Below are 26,869 nucleotides of genomic sequence, written 5' to 3' on the forward strand. Positions count from 1 at the left end.
TTCTCACCCAGTTCTACTGTAGATGCTGTCCATAGGTTTGCCAAGGTGACCTTTAAGCTCACTGTCACCTGAATTTGTGTGCATCTTCCTTTATCTGCTCAGTCAGCCTTTTAAATCCAATGTGTCTTTGAAGCCTACTCACAAATACATAGGAACTCCTGTCCTAAGAGGACAGCAAAACAGTAGGGAATCAGCAATCTTGGCCCAGCAGCTCAGCCTCCCGGATGGTGTGCATTTGGAATACAAAGTATTAATAAATATCTTTGAGGTTTCTCCCTTGAATGCACTCTAGCCAGGAAGTCACGCCACCTTGAAGAGACGCTCAAAGTGCCCCTAAAGAAATTTCTAAAATCACTGTCAAAATAGGTTGTAAGAGGGCATGTTCTTTAAACCCACTATTCCATACTTACAGGAGGAAAAATGCAGATGTTCAGTTTAACCCCCATATCACAGCAGCTAGCACACTAAATCAAATTCTCAGCAGCCTCCAGCATGCTGAAGTTAAAACATCGAGGAAGCACTTGAGGTCAAAGTCATGAGTGTAGACACAGATGATGTGTGAGGTATTTATTCTGCAACCATTAGGTTCAGTTGCCAAGAATCAGGATGCCAAAGACAAATTTTCAGGTACCCAATGAATCCCAAACAAAGTTCACACTGTTTGGCCACTTAAGGATGGCAAGCATTTGGAGAAAAGAGGATTGCCTAGGTAATCTGTACAAAATCCAGAGAAAAGACATCAGAAGTTAGGATGGATCCATTTCAGGAATTTAGTACACGCCTGACGTGAGGCACATCACTTGACAGTGAGAGGCAAATGGCAGGGCACCTGAGCATGCCTAACCCAGCCCATGTTTCCTTCCAAATCAGTGCTTAGTCACAATGGTCTCGGATAGGCGAGAAAGAAGAGCTGAAAGACATGAGTGCTGAACAACATTTAATTTTTGTTTGTTAAATAAGTAATTAGGCTTCAGTGTGGCACCATCCAGATGTTAGAGGTTGGTTCCATTCCATCAGTAGTTTTCCTGCTGGCTTTGGTGTCCAAAAAACATAAAAGAGGACTGAAAAACAGACACACAAAAGAAGAGTAACTTTCAAGATAAAGACTCCCTCACACAGAAAGGAGCTAAATTGTACAAAAGCATATTATTATGTATAGAGATAAAACTTTAACACCAAAGTGGTCTGCCACCAGCAGACTGCTTTTCTTATATAAATTATATTACTGGATAACCAAACAGTAGATGAAGGGAAATTTTGTAAATGAAGTATTCCAGTTAGTAAACAAAGAAGGAAAGATAGAATTGAAATATCACCATTTTGAAACCCCTAATAAATTATTGGATTTAGTTATTGCTTATTAATGGCCACTAATATCAAAAAGATAAAGCTAATTAGGCATTATGAGTTTATGGATGGAAGAATTTAACAGCACATACCAAGTAGTCTTGCCTTCCCCCACCCCCCAAATAAAGCAAACCCTGAATCTGATCAAATCTTTAGATACAACCACCAATTTGCAGAAAAAAGACAAGAGGTCAACAAGTTAGATAACACTATGGAGATATAATCAGCAAAGTCCAGATAGTGAAACTATAGGATAAATAATTCTTCAACAAATAAATGTCAAAGGGAGAGAGGGAAACGGAGTAGGATTCTACAATTTAAAAGACACCTAAGAGACACATCAACTAACTTCAATATGAAGTTCAAACATTGAATACATTTGATATTAAGGAGTTATAATTTTTATTATTTTTTAAATATACATCTTTATTGATTTCAGAAAGAGGAAGGGAGACGTGAGAGAGACAGAAACATCAATGATGAGAGAGAGTCATTGATCGGCTGCCTCCTGCATGCCCCCGACTGGGGATTGAGCCAGCAACTCGGGTATGTGCCCTGACCAGGAATCGAACCACAATATCCTGGATCATAGGCCAACGCTCAACCGCTGAGCCACGCCGGGCCGGGCAAGGAGTTATAATTTTTTAGATGTGACTATAGTATTATGGTAATGTTTTAAAGAGTGTCTTTTATAGATACAGAATTTAAATATTATGGATAAAATAACAGGATGTCTTATGTCTATTTCAAAATAATATGGGCCCGGCCAGGCGTGGCTCAGCGGTTGAGCGTCGACCTAGGATCCAGGCGATCGGGGTTCGATTCCCGGTCAGGGCACATGCCCGGGTTGTGAGCTTGATCAATGGCTCTCTCATATTGATGTTTATCTCTCTCTCTCTCTCTGAAATCAATAAAGATATATATTTAAATAATAATAATAATTAATAATAATAATATGGGGGAAAGAGGTGGGTATATGGATGAAAAGAGATCGGCCAAGAGTTGACAACCACTGAAAGTGAGTGATGAGTACATGGGGAGTCAATATACTATTTACTCTATTTTTGCCTATGTTTAAAATTTTCCACTAAATAAGTTTTAAAAGAATAATAAGTTATGTTGATGACTTGCCACCCCAGGTTCTCCCAATTTACCTCAAAGAAAGGGAACAAAGAAGAACATTGAGAAAGAAATAGGTCAGGCACTGAAAATGGATTCTCTGGGAGGGGACATTTCAGACACAGTGTGGAAAGAAGGGGCTGGTAGAAAATAGTGTTAGCCACGGTGCAAAGTCATGCAGTTTGGGTGCTGTGTTAAAAGGATTATAGCATTGAGTTAAATCTGACTTCGGAATAAAAGAATTGATGTGTAAAAACCTAGTAAAAAGGTATATAACTTTGGCTTATAAAATAAGCACTCTTGACATAAGTGAGTGAATGGATAATTGCATATAAACCCTGTGTTAGGTCAGGAGGATTTTAATTATAAAGGAGTCTCCTGAAGCCCTTATTAAAGCCCTTCTCACACTGCAGTATAATTATCTGCTGGCTGCACTGCTCTGGACAGACCCACTTATCACTGCCCCTGGGAAGGCAGCCCCAGTCTGGATGCGGCCCTTCTGATACTCCATCCCTCAAGCCAAAGTAAGGCTTCCTAGGTACAGTTTCCAGTCTTTACCAGGGTTTGGGCTCAGGGAAGAAATATCATTAGCGCTCAGGTGCTAAGATAATGTTTTAAAAGGAAGGAAAGAAGGAAGTAAGATATTCTTAATAACATCAATGACATGTAAGGGTAGCTTCTCTGATTACAAGTAATGGGAGGCTCCCCTATGATCCTGAGGTTTCAGGGAGAAAAGAGGTTAATGGTCTCCCAGTGATCCATTCCAGGCCAACCCCTCCAATGCACAGATTTACATGAGGAAGGTTATCTGCGGGATTAGAAGCCATACTTTTTCAGTGAAAGCTGGGAGTCCAGAGATTACAGTAGAGGGCACAGCCGGCTCATAAATCTGCAGTGACTGGAGCTCTGGTCAGCCCCTCTCACTGGCAAAGCGATTGATGCTTCTGCCAGGGAGGCTCCAGAAAAACTGTTCATCACTATCTCATTTGGAGACTTGACACTCAAATGGAGGCACTGACACCCAAGTTTATAGATCTGAGCAAAGCCCAGAGGCATCAAATCTGTAAATCAAGATGGGAGGTCTACAAGGGTCCTGTGAGCCAGTCTCTTCTCAGATACCAGCTTCTGACTCTTAAGGTCTACAGCACCTGGGACACTTGGTTGGAACCTTCATAACCGAAATATAAGGAACTGAAGTCTCAGCTCAGGAAAAGGCTGAGATAGCCCCCACCAGGGCCTCACCAGATTGATGTCAGGTATCCTGGGCCAGGGCAGAGACCCAGGCAGCTGTCAACATTATATTCTCTACCTCTGTCCCTCTCCAGCTGGGCTCAGATTTTCTTGTTCTCAGTGATACAGCATCACTGTGCCCCAATGAACAGCCTGTGTCTTCACTTTCAAAAAAGCCATGGGAAGCTAGCTAACTACTCTTTTCAGAACAATGGGTAACTGATTACTTCTGCTCAATCTTCAGGACCCAGTTCAAACAAGAATCCCTCTGTGATGTACAACACAGGTGTAATGGGATGACCGTGGGAAGGGAAGGAATGCTTCAGACATTTGAAACAGCAAGTGCAAAGGCATGATGTGTGTGGCAATGGCAAGAAGTTCAGCATGGCTGCAGCCTTGGAATACTGATGAGGTTGATCAGGGAGGCCATGGAGGAACTGACATTTTTTTTCCTGTATTCTGACCCACTAAACTAACCATTGACAGTGGAATCATCAGAGGCTCAGCGAACATACCAGTCAAAAGAATTTGTAAGCTTGGGAGAACCCATGAATAATTTAAGAGAGGTCACACCCAGAGTCTGAGGCCAGGTTCAGAAGTCAGAGGGAAACTAGCAAAAAAACACCAGGACTATAACCAAATGGAACAAACCTATATTATGCTGCTGGGAAGGGAACAGGGAGGAGCGGGGATGCTGAGACCAAAAGGGAGGAGCTCTTCTACAAGAATCTAAGAGCTTGTGTTGCCCAAATCTTTACAGAGTCAGATTACGTGGATTTCACAATTGAAGACTTCAGCAAGAAGGACATGCATGTACACACACACCACACTAAACTGTGCAAAAAGATGAAAGGGTTTGGACCTTTCTGTTCTTATGCTGACTGTAGCAGAACTGATACACCTGCCCATTTTTTCCTGTACCACACAGCAAGAAGATATATATAATCTCTTACTTTCCTCTTCAGCTGGACTTGGCTGCTACAACTGTTTGGTTTGGAACAACTGCAGTTGTTGGAAGATGGTCCATCTCTGGTGCATCAAAAAAGTATGCCTGCAGAAAAAGAAGACCCATATGGGGAGTTACAAAAGAGTGTTCTAGACTCCATGCGAATGGTACTTCTTGGTTCTCATGGGCTCAATGTTTCCTCATAACACATCGGTCATCACACTGAACTACAACCACTTCTGCTTCTGTCTGTCTCACTTACTCGACTGTGAGTACCCTTTTAAATTTCGTTACCATTTATTGAGCATTTACTACATATAACTTAACAACCCCCTGAGGTTATTATTATTATCCTCATTTGACAGATAAAGAAACTGAGGTTCAGAGGGGCTGTCATGCAATCAGGTGCATACGGCTAATGAGTGGTGAAGCCAGGACTCAAAGCTGGGTCTAACTCTAAAGATCAAATCTCTCCTCCAAAGACTGTATCCTGCTTGTCCAGTGTCACCAGACCCTCATACAGGGCCTGGCACACCATGTAAACAATCAATACTTAATGAATTGAACTACTATAGATTGCTGCTAAACCAGGCGGCTTTCTGTAAAGACCTTTAAAAGAAAGTGCTAGGCAGGCCATACCATATAATTCTTCAGCTTGGAAATAAAATGTTTGGTAACTGCTTCCACTCATCATCTACAATTTAATTAACTGTCAAAAGTCAGAAGGTGGAAGAGAGAAAACATTAAGGAGGATCTTCTCACCTGTGTCAAGGTCTGAGAATGCTAACTTTAGCCCAGGAAAATACCAATCTCACTAGCCTTGAATATGGAATGGTGAACACGTTAATAAATCAAGGACCACTGCATGCCCATGACACCGCCCTGGAGTCAGGGTGTTAGGAAGGTAAAAGGTAAAAAGCTAAAAAGCCACTAAGTCAGGAACCATTCCACCTGCTTTGCTCTCTATTGGCCAGAAGGGGGCACCAACACAACACACTGGAGCTTTCCCAAGCAGGTTCCCAGTTAACTCCACCATAGTCCATTTCAAAGTTTCTAACTGCAGACTCCCTCTAGTTTATCGCATATCCAGAGTAAATTCATTCTAAAAGTCTTCCTCCCCAGGATCCCTTCCAGTAACTTTTTTCTGAGGCAGGGAAAGAACAGTCCCTAGCTTAAGACAGGGGCCAGAGTATTAAGATGGTGCTAGTATTTACTTGCCCTCCAGTAAACTGGTAGGAGCACTGGGCCACGGAGCTGCCATGAGGCAGGAACAATGTTTTTCTAACAACTACTGGAGGAAACCCTCATCAGATGGAATGAGGCAACAGCCCAGATTCTAAACCAGGCTCTGCTAGTAACTTGCACTGTGACTTGGACAAGTCACTTCACCCCTGTGGCCTCAGTTTTGTTTTTTGTTTTGTTTTTTAAGAGCTGGAGATTTGGGGGGAGGTACTGTTCAATTTAATAGTTCAGTTTAACTTTACAGATTAAGCTGAGGAATTCTCTCTCTTAAAAGAAGAAAATATATTTTCCCCCACTGATTTTAAAAGTAAAACATAGTGTAACAAATTCAAATAATACAAAAACGTGAAAGTACCCTGTTATAAAAAACAACACCTTTTAGCCCTTTTAGTCTCCCCCCCCCCCAAAAAAAAAGACTGAGGCATATAGGTGTCAGTTTTCTTATCTATAAAACAAAAGGATTGGGGAAAATGACCTCTAAGGACAAGTTATAATTCTGATCCATTAGTTCCACAAATACTAGGGCGCAGGATCCGTGGCCATCAGCAGTAACCACCTCAAATGTAGGTTCGTATATCTCCAATCATACCAGCCAAGGACTCACCCTCTGCTGCTTCCTTAGTCATCCCTGCCAGGTGTGTGTGAGTACCAACTTAGAGATTGAGTACAGGGGCAGCACCGAGGGGACATCAGCAGGTGTAGAGCTGTCATATGCTTCACTGCACTAAAGGGAAAACATCGATCCATGCTCCCCAGAAGAGAGTGAGAAGGCCAAGCTGTCTAATTCAGCAGGTGTCCCTTGGTTCAACTAGCTCCCCTGCCAGTTCCTCTCCCTGCCTTTCCAATAATGTCTTCATTTGTACAGCTTGTCCTGTTTTTCATGTTGCAGATATCATTCAGTCCTTACAACAGTAAAGATGTTACTAGAGATCCTTTTTCTAAGTGAGGAGGAGGGGTCCAGAGAGGGGAAGTAACCAGGGCAGGGAGTGATGGAGCTGGGACTAGAACATGTCTCCTAGCTTCTGCTTCAGCCCTCTTACATTGCACATTTCCTCCAGAACAGAGAGGAAGAGGCGATCTCCAGTGTGGAGAACAAAACCCCAGGCTCCGTGGGACCCTGGCCACATACCTGATCATGGATGGCTCCCTTCTCTGAGGAGAAAACTGCTCCCCTCCAAGAAAAAGTCCTACACCCACATTACCTCCCTGCTCCACCATCCAATCTGCCCTGCTCCTCAAGCCCCTTAGAATCCAACAGAGCAATGCCTTTTCTCCTGCCTCCCTCTCTCCTCCAACTTCTCAACCACGTATATCATGGGTAAGAAGTTCAGGAGAGAAAGGAAGATGCCAGTGAGAGGCACCAATGAAAGGGCACAGTCTTTAGAGTTGTGTGGCCTTGGACAGCTCTGACTGGGGCGCTCAGGAGGAATAAGCAGCAGAGTGGCTCTGGCAGTTTCTGATACACAGGGCTCTTTTAATAACTTCTTTACATCTGAAGAAACTGCCGCAGTGTGTGAAGGGCTTTCACAGCCATTTAATTGAGTCTCACAAAAGCCTATGAAAATAAGAATCTCCCTAACCGATGAGGAAACCAAGGTTCCAAGAGTTAAGTCACTTGCCTGGGCTCACAGTGCTAAGCAGCTCCCAGTCCAGTGCTCTTTCCACCTCATTATAGTGGTCTCTTTTTAAAAAGTTCCTGAGTAGCAAGATGGGCAGGGAAATCCTAACTTCAGTGTCATTTACCCCTAGAGGGAGTAATAGGCACAGGAGGTACAAGAGCCTGGCCACGGGTACCAGGTGAAATGGGCTAATAATAATAACAACCACAACCACACCTCCCTGCCCCATTATCCAATCTGCCCTGCTCCTCTCTCTTCTTCAGAACCAAACAAGGCAATGCCTTTTCTCCTTACCAACTTCTCAACCAGGTATATAAATGGGGGGGAAAATTCAGAAGAGAGGTGGAAGATGCCAGTGAGAGGCGTTACAGTGAGAGAGGTAGTTACAATGAAAAGGGCATTCTTCTTCAGCAAACAGGAGGGTCACAGCAGCATTTCAAGGGATCAGCCAGAGATTTCAAGTGTCAGGAATGAGCAGTGTCACTCTCCCAAGAGTCAAACCCACAGTCCTCTGTCTCAAGGGTTTAAAGTGCAGGCACATGTAGAGTGCATGTAAACCAGGTCTGTGTTTCAGAACATAACACTTTTTATGAGACTTGTTCAATGACAAAGTATTGGGATCTTATTAATATATTAATGAGACCATGGTCGTCTACACAAAAATATTAAAGACCAAACGATGCCAAAGAAATATTTCCTCCCACAGCTGCAAAACTTGACCAAGGGTCTGGACGTGGGCTCTGTGGACGACTTCCCACGGGCATATCCTTTCTCTCATCAGTGACCTTATTAACATTCTTGGACTTGGAGATTTTTCAAAACCTGCGCCAGGCCTCGTTAAGGCCATGGACAGCAATTTTGAGCACCATGTGTACAAAAGATATAAACCCACTTCTCCTTAGGATCAAAGGAAAGGGGCCTAATTTATGGGCACTTATGGGATAAGGTCTAGGTCCTGTGCTTTATATGTATTATTTTATTTTGTCCTCAGAAATCCCTCTGAGGCAGAACCTATTATACCCACATTACAGAATCAGAGTTCACATAGCCAGTGAGTGACAGAGCTGGACTTCAATCTGGGCCTGACTCAAAAGTACATGCTCTCCCTAAAAAGACACCTAAACACATGAACTCAAAACTGTTTTAAATGTTGTCCATATTAAAAATAACTCTCCCCTTTTCTGTATTGGACTTCATTCTTAAGCTTTCCACCTAGGAAACTTTAAATTTCAAAACTCCTTCTAGTTCTATGCAGAAAACTAGCAAAGGCATCCAAAGCAGAAGAGCTCCCAGTCTTATTTACAGACACTCATCTACCCCCACCTCCTCTAGCCAGACACCAAATCTTAATCAAACATTAAAAATCAGGGAAAGCTGGAGATTACGATTAAATCCTCATGACTTTGTCCTGGCCAGTGTGGTTCAGCTGGCTGGAGTGTACCAAAAGGTTGTGGGTTCGACTCTCGGTCACAGCACATACCTAAGTTGCAGGTTGGATCACTGGTCAAGGTGTGTACAGGACACAACCGATGGATGTTTCTCTCACATCAATGTTTCTCTCTCCCCCCAACCCCCCGCCCCGCTCCCACTCTAAAATCAATAAAACATATCCTAGAATGAAGATTAAAAAAAATCCTCATGACTTTACCACTTGTCATCCAGGAGAGTCTATCTAAAACATTTATTTCATGAAGCCAGTTTTTAAAGAACCACCAAGTCTAACAGTTTGAGGCTTTTAGGTATTTGCATTTAAATCACACCATAAGGACATAGGAATGAGATCATACCAAGCAGCCCACAGAAAGCAGCGTGTGAAGCAACACAATTGTCACAATGGTGGCCAATGCAACACGCCGGTTATCCTCACGAACGGCTGGCCAAAATGTCATTGCCAAGACAGAGCCTGAGATGCCCAGGGCCATCACGACTAGAATCCAACGAACAGCTTTCTGGGGGATAATCCACAGTATCTGAAAGGAGAGAGGGAGGGGAGGGGGTTTTGGAGGCATTTCAGAGAGGCATGTGTTCATTCTGTGTTTATAAAGGCCTGTGAGCCAATCAGCACTGGGCCCCCACTGCCTCTCTGGTTTCTCAGCACAGCCTGGAGAAACCGCACCAGCATGCAGACTGAGGGGAAGGCTTCCAAAGGGAAGGGCACTAGATCCAGTGGAGGCACTTGACTCCCCAGCCCCATTCACATTGAACTTCTAAATTTGCAGGGTATTTTTCAGGTGCACATCAGTGTTAGGCTAGAAATAATGATGCTGGTTGAATATTCAACCAAGAATAGGGCATCACTCAGAATAAGTGTGGTTCAGGTGCACATCAGTGTTAGGCTAGAAATAATGATGCTGGTTGAATATTCAACCAAGAACAGGGCATCACTCAGAATAAGTGTGGTACTTACTGCTGTGGGGATATAAATGAAGAGTGAATATCCATAGACGCACACAATCTCCAAAAATGAATAGGAAACGATGTTCATAACTTTGCTGTTTCTCCACAGGAGGAAACCCCAGAGTGCGAGAGGAACCAGCCAGGCGTAGGCGTAGATGATCGTGGCTGCTATGGACACTGAGGATGACAGGACACAGTTTTAAACCCCATGCACTATCAGAGCATTTCCACTACCTCACTGGACCTATTTCCTAACATGTCCATCTACTCACCTGGACTGTGGGATTGTGTCTTACTGGTCTTCATAGATCCTGAGCCTGGCACAGCACTTGACACATAGTAGGTGCTCTGTAAATGTGCTGAATTGATGAATCTTTAGCATCTGTCTTTGTCTCATATGGTTTTTAAAATTTGTTTAATAACTAACAATATTATTAAATTAGTTATTAAAAATTGAATTATGGGCCCGGCCGGGCGTGGCTCAGCGGTTGAGCGTCGACCTAGGATCCAGGCGATCGGGGTTCGATTCCCAGTCAGGGCACATGCCCGGGTTGTGGGTTTGATCAATGACTCTCTCATCATTGATGTTTCTATCTCTCTCTCCCCCTCTCCTTTCCTCTCTCTGAAATCAATAAAGATATCTTTTAAAAAATAAAAAAATAAAATAAAATAAAATAAAAAATAAAAATTGAATTATGCTTCTGAAACACTTCAGAGGGCCACACTACAAGTATTTAAATATACAAGCGTTTCAATCAAATAAAAGCCAACTATCCCCTTGGAAGAACACGTCCTCTTTTCTAGTATAACAAGAGCTGACAGTGATTTCTTCAGCAAATTTATTAAAATGCCCTGGGTACAAATTAACTTGCTCTGCATGCTATTTAGGGTTCCTTCTGTCTCCAAAATAGGGAGTTCCAGATCACTGATGAATTGCTTAAAATATTCTTGTTTCACTTCCTTCTTTAAATAATTCTGTCTCTGTGGTGGAAAAGCTATTTAGCGGCTCCTCAGAACAGCAATGTTCAGTATATTTCTGTACCTCCCTCCTCCTCTGGCAGCAGCACGCCCTAGAGGATTCGTTCTCCCTCTCCTGGAGTGGAGGATCGTAAAGCGTGGCTAAGTCCATGGCACCAGCCCTTCCTACATGGAAATCAGCAGGTAATTCACTTAACACTCCTGGCAAGAACAAAGGCACCCCTAGCAATTATAGTCAGACTCTGTTTGAGACACGTGATTGTCCAAAACATTGTCAGCTCCCAGAGCAGCTTTTTGACATTGGAAACTCCCTGATTAAGCCAGGGATTTTGCTGATATACTGCTTTTTTCTTGGATAACTAAGAGAGGAGGAAAAGAATTACTACTATGGCTACAGCTAGGCACTGGGTGTCAGGCATTACACTGAGTGCTTTATGGAGAGGCAACACGGTATAACAGTCAAGGGCACAGACTCTGGATGCAGACCCCATGGGTTCTAATCCTAGCTATGCCACTTGTAGCTAAGTAGCCCTGGGTGGAAGTTACTTAACCATCCTGCCTCAGTTTCTTCATCTGTAAAATGTGAATAATAATATATACTACCCTATAAGATTATTAGAATTCAATGAATACAAACGGGTATACCTAGAACATAGATTGATAAATAATAACCAATAATTAGCTTTTGTTAATAGATATGTAAACACATTATTTCATATATTCTATATCTTCATTTTGGAGGCAAGGAAACAGGATCAGAGAAGCTAAATGGTCAAGGTAAAATAATAAGTGGTGGAAGCAGGATCTGTGACTTATACTCTTTACATAAAATGGAAAACTGTTTATTGATAGAGGCAATGACTATTTTACTAGTACATACATCCCATGACTCCCTGATACTGGGATGCCCAGCCAAAGAGGATAAGAACAGATGAAGACCATCCTGAGCTTCCAGACCCTCAGGCAGGTTGATTCATTCCTTCTTTTCTGTCAATACCTACCCCGATATAGAAATTATCACAACCTATTTACAGCAATATGCATTTACCTGTCTTTCTTTCCTTAACCACTGAAGCTACTGGAAGGCAGGGTCTATATCTCATAGATAAGATTGAGTTAAACTGTACATATATCAACTCTTTATTCATACAATAGCCCTATAATAAAGGTATTATTTCCATTTCACTGATAAAGACTCTGAAGTCAAGAGATGAAATAACCTGACCAACGAGGTAGAAGTTAACGAGTGGTGGGGCTGGAACTTGAAGCCAGTGACCCAGTTCCAGAGACCACGCTTTTATACAGCCTAGATACAGCTTCTCAACAGGAGAGCAGGCGGGCAGGGAAAGGAGGGGAAATTGAGGAAAGCGGCACAGGGCAATCTCCTACAAAGCCAAACTCGCTCATTCTGGAGTGGCTCTCACCTGCAAGTCCCTAAAAGCTGTTTTTGGTTTTGTTTTTAATTGGCTAATACTACCACAAGAAAGGAAGTTTTAGAATAGGAATGCCATCCATAAGCCCATCACTAGGACACACCCATTTCTGCATTTTCCCTTCTAGGCCCTGACCCTTTGCCGATTTCTCTTTAACAAAGTCGCTGACAGCACAGGCATAAGCTTGGATGATCACTCTAGAGCTTCATAATTAGTGGCTACAGGCCCGGCTAGGTGAGTCATCATGACTTAAATAACAACGCCCCTATTGTTTCCAATATTTGGATAACACAACTAATGCTACGTGGAAACTTTTATGTACACTGCTTTTTGCTTATTTTGTACATTTTTCTTTAAATAAATTCCAATTGTTATTGGGCGTTCCCTTCGTTTTCCAGAAGATTATGTGAATTCACAATATTGTGACTATACTTAATACCACTGAATTGTACACTTAAAAATGGTTAATATGATAAATTTTATGTTATGTATATTTTACAATTAAAAAATTGTATGTGGATTTATACAGAGGGGTGGTAAATTCTGAGACACTAGGTATGCTTGAACCCTGAAATACAGAAGGCAGGGGATGTGGTACCTAGAGACAGGGACCCAAGAGCTCCATGGGTAAAATGAACTCATGGTTACAGACAGCATTTCAAATGAGTCAAGCTATTCACCAACCTTTTCGGAATTCGGGTACATAATGGTATGTCTTCTCTCCCAGATGGATTAAGAAGTTGGAAAGATTCCCACTGATTGCTATGGCAAAGACCAACGTGGCGCATATCCAAAAGGGGCCTGCAAAAGAAACCAGAAAATTCAGAGACAAAAAAACGAAGCACCAGCCTTTAGACTCTTGAAGAGTATTTTCTTATCTCCCTCACCCTATTCACGAAGAAAGGGACAATGATTTTTAGATGCATTCAATACTTGTTTAGTGGGGATTTTCTTTTTTAAAAGGTCAAACACAGAACTCAGTAATTAGCTGCCTTAAAGACAGGGGGAGACTGAAATGCAAAAGCCAAAACACCTCCCATAATTAGGTGAATAAAAACACTGATTTGTTTATAGCTTCTTTTATTGGACAATTGCCAAAAAAAAATTCATTTTGTTAAACCTTTACCATCAGGACACAGGAAGCAAGTTACTTCCCTTATCTAAGTGCCAAATGTTAGTGCCAGAAAAAAAAATAAGTTAAATCAGACAGGTCCTTCTGCAGTCTTAACGGAAGAGCAGGGCAAGCAGAATGCTTCACGGAAGAGTTAATGTAATCCACCAGTTCACTATGGGTGTATGGGTGTGTGTTTAAGGCTTTATTTTCTTCTTTCTTTTTAATAAAAAAGCAATACAGCCTGGCCGGGTGTGGCTCAGTGGTTGAACGTCGACCTAGGATCCAGGCGATCGGGGATCGATTCCCGGTCAGGGCACATGCCTGGGTTGCGGACTCGATCCCCAGACGGGGGAGTGCAGGAGGCGGCCGATCACTGATGCTTCTATCTCTCTCTCTCTCCCTCTCCTTTCCTCTCTCTGAAATCAATAAAAATATATTTTAAAAAAACACACAAAAAAACAAAGTAATACACACACATAGTTCAGTGTTCAAAAGGTACAAAATGGGAAATAGAGAAAAGCAAATTTTATTTCCTCCCTATACTCTAGCTATGCGTTTGCCCTCCCAGACCTCACTATAGTAACCAGTTTCTGGTAAATCCTGCCAGAGATTTCTATATACATATAAGCAAATGCGTGTGTGTGTGTGTGTGTGTGTGTGTGTGTGTGTGCTTGTTTTATACAAATGGTAACATACATATATATGTATTTTCACCTTAATATATCCTGGAGATTCTACCATAGCTATTCATAAAAATCAGCTTTATTCTTTTTTAGTGGTTATAAAACATCCCACTGAATGGATGATACACCATGCTTTGCAAATCCCTTTCATCATTTCACTTGATTTTGTGAACACTATCTTTGTTTCTCCCCAACTAGAAAAAGTACTATTGGAACAAATATAATTTTTAATCTAGAGATTTTAATAAATTTTATGAATTCCATTTTCAATTTCACTAATATTTTGCAACACCTTCTGGGATAATTGCAGGCACCTTGACATATCATAAAATTAAGAGGATTATTGTGTTGGGGGAGATAACTAGCAGTAATGGATTAAGCACTTTTCCAAGCCACCCTGGATCCTGAAAGGGAGCACAAACACTCAACTGGGTGCTCCAAAGAGTCACCATCAGCTTTCCACACATTGCTGTTTACTCACTATCCTGTAAGCTCTCTGTTATAGCCAAGGGCTAAATCTTGTTCACTGTATTATTCTAAGAGCCTAGCACCTTAAGATGCAACAAACAAAAAAAGAATTAAAAAAAACAAAAACCCTACAACCAACAACAACAAATTCCCAAAAGCTTTGTAGAACAAATGAACAAAACTGACCATGTGTTGTTGGTGAGCGATGACCATCCAAGTATATGACAATAAGTGCCCACAATATTATAGCACTCATAATTAGAAAGCAGAGAATACAGAATTGTCAGCCATTATTTACTAAGTAACCACTACCCTCTGCCGCCCTGGGCTAAGTGCTGGAGACACAACAACGCACAGCAGACACAGTTGCTGCCTCTGGTGCAGCAGGCACAAAGGAAGCTTGGACTCCAGGGACACACCCACCTCTTCATCCCAGGAATGCACACTGCTTCATCCTGCCTTCTCTCTTCCTGCTTCCTGCCAAATTCCTACTCTTATTATGGGGTAGGGGTGGGGGGGAGCTTTAATTTAGTTTGTAGTATGTATTTTTATATTATGAAATATTTCTAACATCCAAAAAAGCATAAAGAATAATAAAACAAACCTCAATTTTTCTCTTTTGATAAGGCTACCTTGGAGTGTGGGAAATAAAACAGTATAAATTAGCACTGAACTCTATGCTTGGCACTTGCAGGGTACTCAACACATTAGTTCTCTCTTCTTCCCTCTTGGGGGTGGAGGCTATGACTTTATCTTTGAACCTTCAGTCTCTAGCACAAAATAAGGTGCTCACAAATTGTTTGAGCACTTACTCTGTGTCAAGCCCTTGCCAGGCAGTGAAGACATGGATTACTCAGACACACAGCCTGCCTCTCAAGAAGTTCTCAGGCTAGAAGAATGAATGAGAGAGCTAAAAAAACCACTTGGCAACCCTTGGATGAGGGGCATGGGCCAAAGCACTGGTTTTCACGCTATGCTCACTGGAGCTCCAGGAATTCCAGGATCTCAGGATGGAACTCTGGTACTGTCACAGAGCGTGGCAGATGAACAGAGGGGGTCTCTCCTCAACCTCCAGAGCAGTTACACTTTTACTGGTTTTAAATGTTGGACATCTGTGCCATTTGACAAAAAGGTTCTGTAGCTTAAAACCTGCAGTCTAATAGAATAAATCTGGGCTTTACATAAACTGAACCTAGGTTCTAGTTCTACTTTTTTAGTTTGACAACTCTCAGCCTTAGTTTCCTCACACAGAAAACACGCATAATAGCGCTTACTATATAGTCTTGTTGTAAGCATGAAAGTATATGTAGTAATTGGCACCCAGAAATTTCTCATGAATTTTTTCTCTTACAATCAACATATATAATCACTCTAAGACTTACTGTTTAGGACTGAACACATATATAACTAAGCCTCACTGAGCATCAGCTTCCTCTTTTGACAAATGGGGATAACATTACCTACCCCGAAGGCCATTGCGAGAATTAGATGTGACCATGTACACAAAGTCTTTTATAGAGCACCTGCATATGAAAGCACTCAGAGCCACTGGCTCCCTTCTCCCTTCAGACACAGAAACCCACTGATGTTGGAGCCCTCTCCTGCAGAGTACTGGGTGGACGTCTGACCTTTCTCAGATAGCAGAGACATCAAGAATGGCAGTCATCTCCTGGCCCATCCCTCTTACAGACTTCCAGTGCTGCTGCCTGGGTCCCAAGGGGGGCCAGCCTGTCTGAAGGCAGAGCTGGGACTCAATAAAATGTAAGAATACTTCTCCACATTCCTCCAAACCAATTCCTCCAAAATTAAAATCAACAATCTCCTCTTAGACAAAGTAACTTAATTTGTCTCGAGTTTATAAGGTCATTTGAAGAATTTCAAAGGACAAACTATTACTTATAATCATGGCATTAATGTAATAGATAATTGCATTTTCCAAAATTATTTGCAAGGGTTGCTCCTGAAGCTCAGAAAAGTCAAATAAAATGCTGCATGCCTTGCCAAGAGTGCACTTCCCCAACTTTCCAGGTAACCTGAACAATCACCTGAGTTCAATGGACATATAGTAAAGAATCAAAACAGCACTACACATACCGTAGAGATCTGGATTGCTGCGGATATATAACCTCACAAAGTTTTTTCCTGGTATTGGCAAAAGAGACCCTTTTATTCTGTCAAAGACCTGAAAAATAACATAGCAATGAGTCTACTGAAGATTTTTTTAAGATTAATAAATTTAACTACCGCAAAACTGAAACTCAGTTATTAGACCTTTTATGATGGTAGTATTTTCAAAAACTAGTAACCCTTTTACTTTTGTAAGACTGTATCCAGTATACAAAAGCTTTTACATTATTTCATTGCTTAGCCATAGAAGAAACAAGTCTCCATTACATGTAAAAGGAAAAGTGAAACTGCTTTACATACCTGGTAAGTGTCTACATCGAAAAATGTTTGATAGTATTCAAATGTCCAGAAAGGGGAGCTTTTCTTCTGTCCAGCAAGTAACTGTCAGAGGTAAAATAAAATATAATGAACACAAGTGATTTCCTTATTCCAGATACACAGAGAGAGAGGGAACTGACCTAATGTAAAACCAAGATGCACAAAAGACCGAGCTCTTATGCATCCATCATTCAACTTTGCAACAGCCATGCCCAACTCTCAGCATGATATAAAATAAGCATGGCTTGTTTGCATGTTTGTTTTTAATCCTCACCTGAGGATATTTTTTCCATTGCTTTTCAGAAAGAGTAAACGGGAAAGAGAGAGAGAGATGGACATCGATGTGAGAGACACCTCGATTGGTTGCGTCCCACATGCCCCAGGACCCCAACAGGGGCTGGGGACCGAGCCTGCGCCCTTGGCCAGAATCGAACCCGGGACACTTCAGTCCGCAGGCTGATGATCTAACCACTGAGCCAAACCGGCCAGGGTCAAGCATGGGTTTTGAAGTCACACCAAAAGGCTTCAAATTCTGAGCCCTCCATTAGGAAAAGCTTCATCAAATCACTACACTCCTCTCAGTCTTAGATCTTTTACCTACAAAGTAGTGCTAACGAAATCTACCTCAGAGGAAGATTATATCTATAGATATATAAATCATATAGATTATATTAATCCTTGTAGGATTATAGAAAAAATTAGATTATACATAATATATGTATTATGTACAATAACATACATATGGAAGGCAGCGTAAATATCTTTTCTTCTTTCACCCCCTCAAGATCCTTACTACTGTTGCCACCTGAATTCTCAAAGATCTGATATACTGAGTCACTCTAAAGTACTAGAAACTTAAAATATACTCCTCTGAAAAAGAAAGAAAATTCCAGTTTAGAAGAGGCTCCCACGGAGGGCCACACCTGTCCCAACAGCATAGCAGAACGCAGGCTGCATGCCAGGAATCGTGACTGCTGTTTTCAAGCCAGTTACCTGAAGAGGATTCATACAGCAAGTGGAAAAGATAGACTCTGAGGAACTTTGAAGAACAAGGGAAGGTACTCCTGGCAAATATTTTTTGTTCGTTATAAAGGAAAAAATTTTCACAATTCAAGTTGTCCAACAGTGGCAGTGGCTGCTTTACATGGTAATGAACAGCCTGTTTCTGGATGTATTCATGTGCTGTCCTTCCAACATACCACGAACAGCATTATCTTGTTAAAGAAACTGAAAGAGGAATTGGAAGGTTCTTTCCAGCCCTAATATTACAAGATGTGGAAGAGCATAGACCCATGTTCCATAAGCTAGTCCAAGGAATTGTAAGAATATTGGTAACTTCTTCCCAATACACAAATTAAAATAATGGACAGAATGTTTTCGATTTTAAGATTTTTTTAACTTAAACTTTTGAAGCCTGCTGTTTGTTGCTCAATGTGATGATTAATTATGTGTATCAATTTGTCCGGGCCATAGTGCCCAGCTATTTGGTCCAACATTCTTCTGGATGTTTCTAAGAGGGTGTTTTGGATGAGATTTACATTTAAATCAGTGGACTTTTTGGGTAAAGCAGGTTGCCCTCCAAAATGTGGGTGGACCTGCCCTGGCTAGTGTGGCTCAGTTGGTTGAGCATTGTCCTGTGCATTGGAAGGTCGCCAGTTCAATTCCTGATCAGGGCACATGCCTGGGTTGTGGGTCAGGTCCCCAGCCTGGACGCGAGGCAACCAATCGATGTTTCTCTCTCTCCCCCTCTCCTTTCCTGTCTCTCTCTAAAATCAATAAAAACACATTTTTTTAAAAGTGTGGGTGAACCTCTCAGCCAATCAGGTGAAGGCCTGAATAGAACAAAAGGCCGACCAACCTCCTGAGCAAGAGGGAATTCTCCAGGAGACTGCCTCAGACTTCACCTGCAACATCAGCTCTCCCTGGTTCTACAGCAGAATGCCTTTGGACTCAAACTCCAACTTTTTCCTGAGCCTCCAGCCTACTAGCCTCTCCATCAGATTTTGGACTTGCCAAGCATCCACAATCATGTAAATCAATTCTTTTTTTTTTTTTTTTTAATCCTCACTGAGGATATTTTTTCCATTGCCTTTCACAGAGAGTGGAAAGGAGGGAGGGAGAGAGGAGAGAGAGAGAGAAAAAGAAAGAGAGAGAGAAAGAGAGAAACATTGATGTGAGAGAGACACATCAATTGGTTGCCTCCCGCATGCGCCCTTGACTGGGGCCGGGGATTGAGCCTGCAATTGAGGTACGTGTCCTTGGCCAGAATTGAACCTGGGAGCCTTCAGTTTACAGGCCAACACTCTAACCACTGAACCAAACCAGCTAGGGCTGAACCAATTCTTTAAAATAAAATAAATTTCAGTTTCTATGTACAGATATCCTATTGGTTCTATTTCTCTGGAGAACCCTGACTAATACATTTAACTATACTAATAATTAATCACACCTGTCTCCCGAGGGTGCCGACCACTTTAATAAGACTTAACATATACTAACTCCAGTACAGAGGGGTGGACACAGGCTCTGGACTCAGACTGCCTTGGTTTAAAGTTCCACCTGCTACCTGGCAGTTGTGTGTACTGGGGCAAGTTACTTAAGCTCTGTGTCTCAGGTTTCTCATTTGTAAAATGAAGATAAGAATAGTTCCTGGCATTCAGGGTTCTTTTGAGGATTAAATAAGAAGATCCAAGTTAAGAACTTTAAATGGTGTCTGGCAGCTATTAAACACTGAATAAACATTAACTATTGTGATGATAATGATGACAGTCAACATACTATCTTCTTATATTTCAGGTGAGGAAACCTAGGCTTGAGGAAATTAAAGTACCTTACCCAAGACCACACAGCTATTACTCCTGACCCAGACCGGCTTCATCACTTCTAGCCTAGACCACTTCAACAGTCTCCTCCATCGTCTTCTGGCCTCCAGTCCATCTCCCTCCAATTTATATTCCACACAACCACCATATCTTAAATATCTTTAGACATATATGGTCATATTGTTCAAAATCTTTTAGGAGTCCCCTATAGTTTTCAGAATATTTATATTCATTGGGTTGAGTCCTTGTCTGTGTAGCCCCATCTCCTATTGACCTATTATTTTGTCCCCAGTGTATGTGGAAATGGGAGATGTGCTGTCTGTGCCATGTTCTTTCACGCTTGTGACTTTGCCAAAACTACTGCCTGCATCATCCTTCCCTGCCTTCATCCCTCAGCTACCACCTACTCTTTCATCAAGACCCAGTTAAGTGTCACCGTTTCCAGGAAGCCTTCCAAAGCCCCTTTCTCTCTGCTCCCACAACCCTCATGCTCCCCCACACAGTGTGCTTCCCGTGAATGACAACCGTCTGTTTGCCTGTTTATCCCCCCAAGGCAGAGACCACGTGGGACGCCACTATGTATTTCCTCTGCCTGGCACTATCTGGCACACAGGAGACAGTGAATAAACGCATGCACAAGTTTTTTCAAAATTAAAAAAACAAAAAACAAAAAACAATTTCAAAGACAAGTGCAAACCTCAGTTTTGTCAGAGTCATTTCCAAGTAACTCATCATCCTCTTCTCTCCCAGAGCCTCTTGGGGATCCCAGCTGATGTTTGGGAGTTTCACCAGGACTCTCGATGCTTATCGTGGTGGCATCTGGGTGTGCTGCTAGGGAAGTGGCTACATCACCAAATTCTGAAATCAATGAGAGCAAAGACCTTACCCACACTGGAAATGCTACACTTTTCATTTATTTTTTTAAATTCTTTTTTTTTAATATATCTTTATTTTCAGAGGAAAGGAGAGGGAGAGAGAGAGAGACAGAAAGATCAATGATGAGAGTCATTGATCAGCTGCCTCCTGCACGCCCCTGACTGGGGATCGAGCCCGCAACCCGGGCATGTGCCCTGACTGGGAATCGAACCCCAATCGCCTGGATCCTAGGTTGACACTCAACCACTGAGCCATGCCCAGCTGGGCTACACTTTTCATTTAAAAACAAGCTGTTATAACCTCAACTTTGCTACCGACCCTGTCTAAAACAAATGGCAAAAGGCTCTGAAAAAAAAAATCTCATCCAGGAATCAAGCTGACATAGAATAATGACTAGGAAGATAACAAAAGTTGGAGACAGATCTAGATTTTAGTACTTGCTCAGCTACTTACATGAACATGAGTAAGTAACCAACCTCTGTAAGCCTCAGTGTTTATACAATGGGGAGAATAATATTTACTTTAAAGAATTTGGGGCAAGTTAGGAATATTGTCTAGTAAAGTCCTTAGCAGGGTGCCTGGCCCACAGCAAGGACCCAATCGAAACCTTTCTTCTTTGATTCTAGTACAAACATTTAATAAAGTTATTTTTTCCAATAAGGACTATGTAATCACTATAGAAAATATGGGGACAAAAATTAAAGTTGAAGCCACAGAATAAAAATCACTCTTAGTCCCACCACATAAATGCAACTACTATTAACTTTTGGTATAGTTCCTTTTCTCTATATAGTAAGATTCATACTAATGAAGATCATTCATTCAACAAACATTTACTGCATGTCTACAATGTGCCAAGTACTAATTTAGGATGTGATGGTACTATGTAAACAATTTTGTATCCTGTTCTGTCTACTGGGGATTATATAAAAATGATTTTTTTCATTTTATATCAGTTTTTACAATGATCCTTTATGTGGGTACATAATAGTCTATCAACCGGGGGTAGGGAGAGTAGGTGAGAGACACCGTAAGTTAATACGATTATTCAACCGTTATTGGATGTCTGGGGTGTTTACAACTCTTTGTTAGTACAAATAACACTGTGAGGAGTGTCTGTGTAATGAAAGCTTTTTGGGTTATTGCCTTAGGATGAACATCTCTGTGTGATCACTAGGTCAAAGGTGCAAATCATTTTTAAGGCTCTAAGCCACATTGTTAAACTGCTTTCCAAAAGAACCTCACCTATTCATGTCCACAAGCAATGACTGAGACTTCCTGTCCCTGGGTATCTTAATGAACTTTATTTAGCGGCTCTTGAATGTAATTCAGGACATCTCTAGAACTTGGCAAGACTAAGACAGGATACCAGCAGGGCACCATTATAACACTACAAGCATGGCATGAATCCTACAACTGACAATAGGATGGGGCTGTTGGATAGCCGAGCCCACTCTTATTGCCTTCCAGCTCTGCAAATAGTTTTATGGAGAGAACTAAAGTGACTGAAATTAATTAGGTGGCTGATATGTTACAATTGCTTAGGCTTCAGTCTCCAGTGTTTGGCTGTTGAAGCAGCATGAGGCTCTGGAGCATGAGGTCCTTTGTTTAAGTTAAAACTCTCTCTCTAACACTCCATGACCCTGGGCAAATTACTCCATATCTCTGAGTCTCTGTTTCTTCAACTATAAAATGTAGATAATATCTATCTTACAGAGAGATGTGGAGGATGACATGAGATAAAAAAATACTGTTATAGCTATCATTTATTGACTGGGCACTACACTGACATTTAAAAAGACAGTCACAACTTTGCCTAGGGAATCAGACCAAGGAAGATATACTTAAGTCTTACATTTAAAAGCAGTAGTTTACCAGGGATAAGGGGGTGCCAGCAGGAAGAACAGAGTGTGTCAGATTAGAGGTACAAAAGCCTGAGGTTCAAAGGAGGATGATAACTCATCCAGCTGATGGGATTTGGAAAGGTTTCTTGGAGAAGTTGCCATGTGAGAAGGATGGTCAGAATGGTGGGGATGGCATCTCATGCAGAGCAAATGGGATGAGCAAGGCTGAGATGGAAAATGTGTCCTATGTTGGAGGAATAGCAGGTGGCATAGTTTGACTGAAATGTAGAATGTGTGCTCCTCTCACATGATAACTATTCACACATTCTGCTCTCTACTAGTTATTCTTGCCCATTTCTGCTCCTAAGGGCAAGATTGGTATGTTTCTTATTTCTGCCACCAACATTCTCTGCTTCTACATCTGGGCATATTCCATGCTGTTTTGCCTCTGTTCCTTTCCTGACACAATGTCTTTCACCTGAAAGGTCCTGAACTACACTTGTTCATGTAACATTACCACTCCTCCTCAGGGAAGCCTTCCGTGACCTCCAGAGCATCCTGTGATCTTTTTTAAAGAGAAAAGTCCTTAACATAGTTTATAAAATCCTGTGAGATTTGGCTCCTCTCCCCTTTCAAACCTCACCTTGTAACAGCTTCTCTCACCATCTGTGCTCTGGTACTTTGGCCTTCTTTCAATCACTTGAGGGGGGAAATTAAGCAAACTTCCTCCCTCCACAGGTACTTTGTATGTGCTGTTCTTTATGCTTGAACGTTCTCACACTGTACTGAGATAGGATGGCCAAGGAAGGCCTCTCTAATGAAGTGAGATCTGAGCAGAGTGAGGGAACAAGCCATGTGGCTATCTGGAGTAAGAATGTCCCAAACAGAAAAATGGCACAAAAGCCCTAAGCTGTGAGTGTACTTGGTGTCCATGAGGAACAGTGATGGGGCCTGTGTGGATACAGCAGAGACAGGGCAAGAGTAGTAGGAGATGAAATCAAGCCATGGAGGGCTGGATCATGTAGAGCCTCCTAAGTACAGAATGAGCTCTGGCTTACACTCCTAGTGAGATGAGAGCCACTGGAAAGTTCTATAGGAGTGACATGATCTGACTTAGTTTTAGAGGACTCTCTGCTACCTACTGCAGCAGAGCAAAGAAGGAAGCAGAAAGACCAGAAGAAAAGGGCTATAATCCAGACAAGAGGGGGTCATGACCTTGAGCATGGTGGGAAAGTAGCAGAGGTGGTGAGAAATAGTCAGATGCTGGATGTATTTTTAAGACAGAGCTGACAGTATTTGCTGATGAAATGGATTTCTCATCATATCTCTTCCTCAGATAATAGTGAGATAGCACTGGCTGTAAAGGTAGGCTGCCTGGGTTCAAACCCTGCTTTAGCACTTATTAACTATATGACCTTAAGGAAAATTACTCTATTTCCTCATTGGTAAGTAGGGAGAATAAAATACCTATTTCATAAAACTGACATAAGGATTAAATGAATTAATATTTGTAGAACACTTAGAACAGTGTCTGCCATGTAGTAAGAACTACACAAGTGTTTATAAGACAAATAAGCATTTGTCAATCCCTAGTCTAGATCAGCTCTGGGTTATGAGTTAGGAACTTTTCCTCCAGCATTTCCACAGCTTGTAGATTATTTAATATTGAAATTAGATATTTAAATGACCATTTAACAAGTAAGTGTCTCCCTCACTAGACTGAGAGCTTCATAAGGGAAGAATCCAGCTGTTTGTTCACTCTTTTATTCCTGATAACTAGAACAATGACCTGGTTCATGGTCCCACTCATGGGATACTTAATGATTCAAAGAAGAAATGACCTGATCATATTTCATCATAATTATCTTTTTATACTTTTATCTACTCCAGCAGAAAATACTTGTCCTTTATCTTTTTATCTCCTGTATCTAGCATAGTTCTAAGCACAAAGTAGGTGCTCAATAAATGTTTGTTGAACTAAAGCAGGAACTCTATTCACATTTTCTGTAATCACTGTACTAAATTTATGATGTTACCATACATTTATAAAGGGTTATTTGGCAAAAAAGAACGGCTGGTGTGGACAAACAGAAAAACCTGGGTGAGCCAACATTCTTTTACCAAGATGCTTGAAATGATCTTTAATGTATGTGCCAGCATTGCAACGAAAATCTGTTACTGTGACTGCAGAAATACCGATCGTAAAGACAAAGGTGGGTACCCAGTTGATGTACCTTGAAACTGCAAGTCATCTACAGCTGCCATTCAGCCAGTGGGTCTTCTCCCAATTATTAGGAAGCAAATTTGCAGAGGTCTAAAAGGAAAAAATGAATAAACTTAATAGGATACAAAAATAGAATGTCTGCAAACAAATCTTACTTTAGCATTTGAAATGGTATTCCATTTTCTCTTTAGTGGGGTTTGATAGGTTTATATAAAGATAACCGTTTAGCATTAGATATTATTAAAACTGTTATAAAGAAACTGGGGGGGGGGGTGTCCAAAGGGGTTCCATCCAATTTCACTCACTGTGTGTTTAGGGGCCAGGTGCAGAGTGGAGATGGAAGGACGAGGAAGGGGAATCTGGGGGTTGAGGATGGTGGCTATGAGGACAATGAAGAGCAAAGGCCGTCAGCCTAGCCCGTGGTTAAGGCCATAGGCTCTGGGGTCAGACAGACCTGGGTTTCATTCCTGATTCTGCTGCTTCTCGCTGTGTAACTGTGGGCTCCTGGGGCCTCAGTTTCCTCATCTGTAAAATGGGTTCATAATGGTACCTACTCATACGGTGTTGGGGGGGGGGGGCATTAAATAAGACAGTAAGGCGCTAATGCAGAGCCAAGCAATTAGCAGGCGCAGGAGTGAAGGCGCCCCTGCAGCCTGGGATACCCTGAGCCAAGGAAGGTCTGGGAAAGAGCTGCCCAAGAAGCCGAGGCGGTGTTTTAGGTGGAGGCGCTGGGCGGCAGCGGCCTGGGCAGGCAGGGGGCTCCCAGGTCCCCTCTGTCGCGGGCAGGCCGCACACCTGCCGCCTCACCTCGGGGGACCCCGGCGTCCAGCCGTCCGGGAAGGCTGGGGCCGCAGATGCTCCGCGCAGGTTCCGGTCCCTCCGAGTTGCCGGAAGTAGGAGATCCGGGGGGCGGGACATCTCCGCCTTCTCCTGGTGGAGCGCAGCCTCCTTAAAGACACAGCATCACGCGAATACAGAGGCAGGCAGTGGCGCCCTGAACCCACAGGCTCCCTTCGCGGCCCCTTTTAAGTGCGAAGCTCTGTTTCTTAAAGAGACAGGCGGAGAGGTGGGCGCGCCGCGTAGGTCCCCCTTAGCTCGCCTCGCTCCGGCGGGGCGCAGAGCGTTTTCAGGAGTGTGGGGCTTACTTTCTGTTTGTTTATACCTCTTTTCCTATTGAACTATAAAATAGGGTAACGAAGGACGATTGTGAAAATAAAAAAGTCATCAATCCTCCCCTCCCCTAATTCTTTTTGGCCATACAAATTTAATTAGCCAGTGAGGAAGTGAATAAGTTTGTGCGTTTATGGAATGAATGATCAAAGTCAGGGTGGTGTCTGTTAATAAAGACACCCGCCGGTAAGTGTGGTCATTTGTTCCTTCACCCCCACGACAGTCTCTGCCTTTGCGCAGGGGCGGGGTGGGGAGGGGTTGGCCAGGGCGGAGGTAAGAATCGGCTCACTCGCCCCAGTGTCCCCTTGAGCGTCGGACTGGCTGACGGCCAACTCGGACACCACGGGGCCGGTAACCCGCCGCGGCGCGACGGCTCCGGGGGGACCCGGTGAGAAACGCTTCGCCCCGGCTTCCGCCCAGGGTTAACGCCTGCGCGGCCCTCCAGACTTTGGTCCCGTGTCCTCCTCTAGGGGGCGCTCGCCTTCTCCTCCCAGGACATTTGCTCCTTTAGTCCCGAGCTTTTCTCTAACGCCACAACAATTGTTCTTGTGTGTCCATCTTTGCCAGCCTGTGAGTGCTTTGAGGGCAAGGATCAGGAGTGATTCTGGTCTCTGGGACCCCGGTGCCCAGTCTAGGGTGGGGCGCACAAAATAGTTGCTCATGAAAGCTAGTGAGCACGTTCTGGCTGTCCAACCAGCATAAGCCAAATTCACAGATCACACAAGGCGGATCCTGTAACTTTGGCCTCACCACAGTGGGCCTTTGTGGTCAGTTGGAAAGACTTACACCTACTACTACTACTACTATATGTGTGTGTATACACATAAATATAGTGTATATGTTGAACTGGCATCTTGAATAGGCTTTACAAATGCAAGATCTCTAATTCTCAGAACAATCCTGTAAGATTGA

The 26,869-nt window shown here is 42.6% G+C and overlaps 1 protein-coding gene across 3 annotated transcripts; it reads right to left on the reverse strand.

Moving 5' to 3' along the window:
- Positions 1 to 553: 553 nt before the first annotated feature.
- Positions 554 to 25,687, reverse strand: YIPF1 (Yip1 domain family member 1). 3 transcript variants are annotated; one of them, XM_081145149.1, is made up of 10 exons: positions 25,595 to 25,687; positions 24,798 to 24,877; positions 20,541 to 20,701; positions 17,004 to 17,084; positions 16,671 to 16,758; positions 12,996 to 13,112; positions 9,911 to 10,077; positions 9,291 to 9,473; positions 4,650 to 4,747; positions 554 to 1,061 (listed from the first exon to the last, which is right to left on the reverse strand). In XM_081145149.1, exons 2-9 carry the CDS (start codon positions 24,826 to 24,828, stop codon positions 4,658 to 4,660), a joined length of 918 nt encoding a protein of 305 aa, XP_081001275.1. In that variant the 5' UTR covers positions 24,829 to 24,877; positions 25,595 to 25,687; the 3' UTR covers positions 554 to 1,061; positions 4,650 to 4,657. The 3 variants fall into 3 exon arrangements, with proteins under 3 accessions (XP_081001275.1, XP_081001276.1, XP_081001277.1); XM_081145150.1 differs by having other exon boundaries at positions 25,242 to 25,687; XM_081145151.1 differs by lacking the exon at positions 25,595 to 25,687 and adding an exon at positions 25,093 to 25,143.
- Positions 25,688 to 26,869: the final 1,182 nt, after the last annotated feature.

Source organism: Miniopterus schreibersii (genome assembly GCF_964146895.1).
Source record: "Miniopterus schreibersii genome assembly, chromosome: 8".
Lineage (NCBI taxonomy): Eukaryota > Metazoa > Chordata > Mammalia > Chiroptera > Miniopteridae > Miniopterus > Miniopterus schreibersii.

Bases quoted from the DNA above. Each gene is read 5' to 3' on its own strand.
- YIPF1 (XM_081145149.1), bottom strand. From the start codon at position 24,828: ATGGCAGCTGTAGATGACTTGCAGTTTCAAG. The intron at 17,085-20,540 runs GTTTGCACTTGT...TACCTCTGACAG, and splicing joins ATGACTCTGACAAAACTGAG to TTACTTGCTGGACAGAAGAA. The intron at 13,113-16,670 runs GTATGTGTAGTG...TTTCTTTTGCAG, and splicing joins CAGCAATCCAGATCTCTACG to GCCCCTTTTGGATATGCGCC.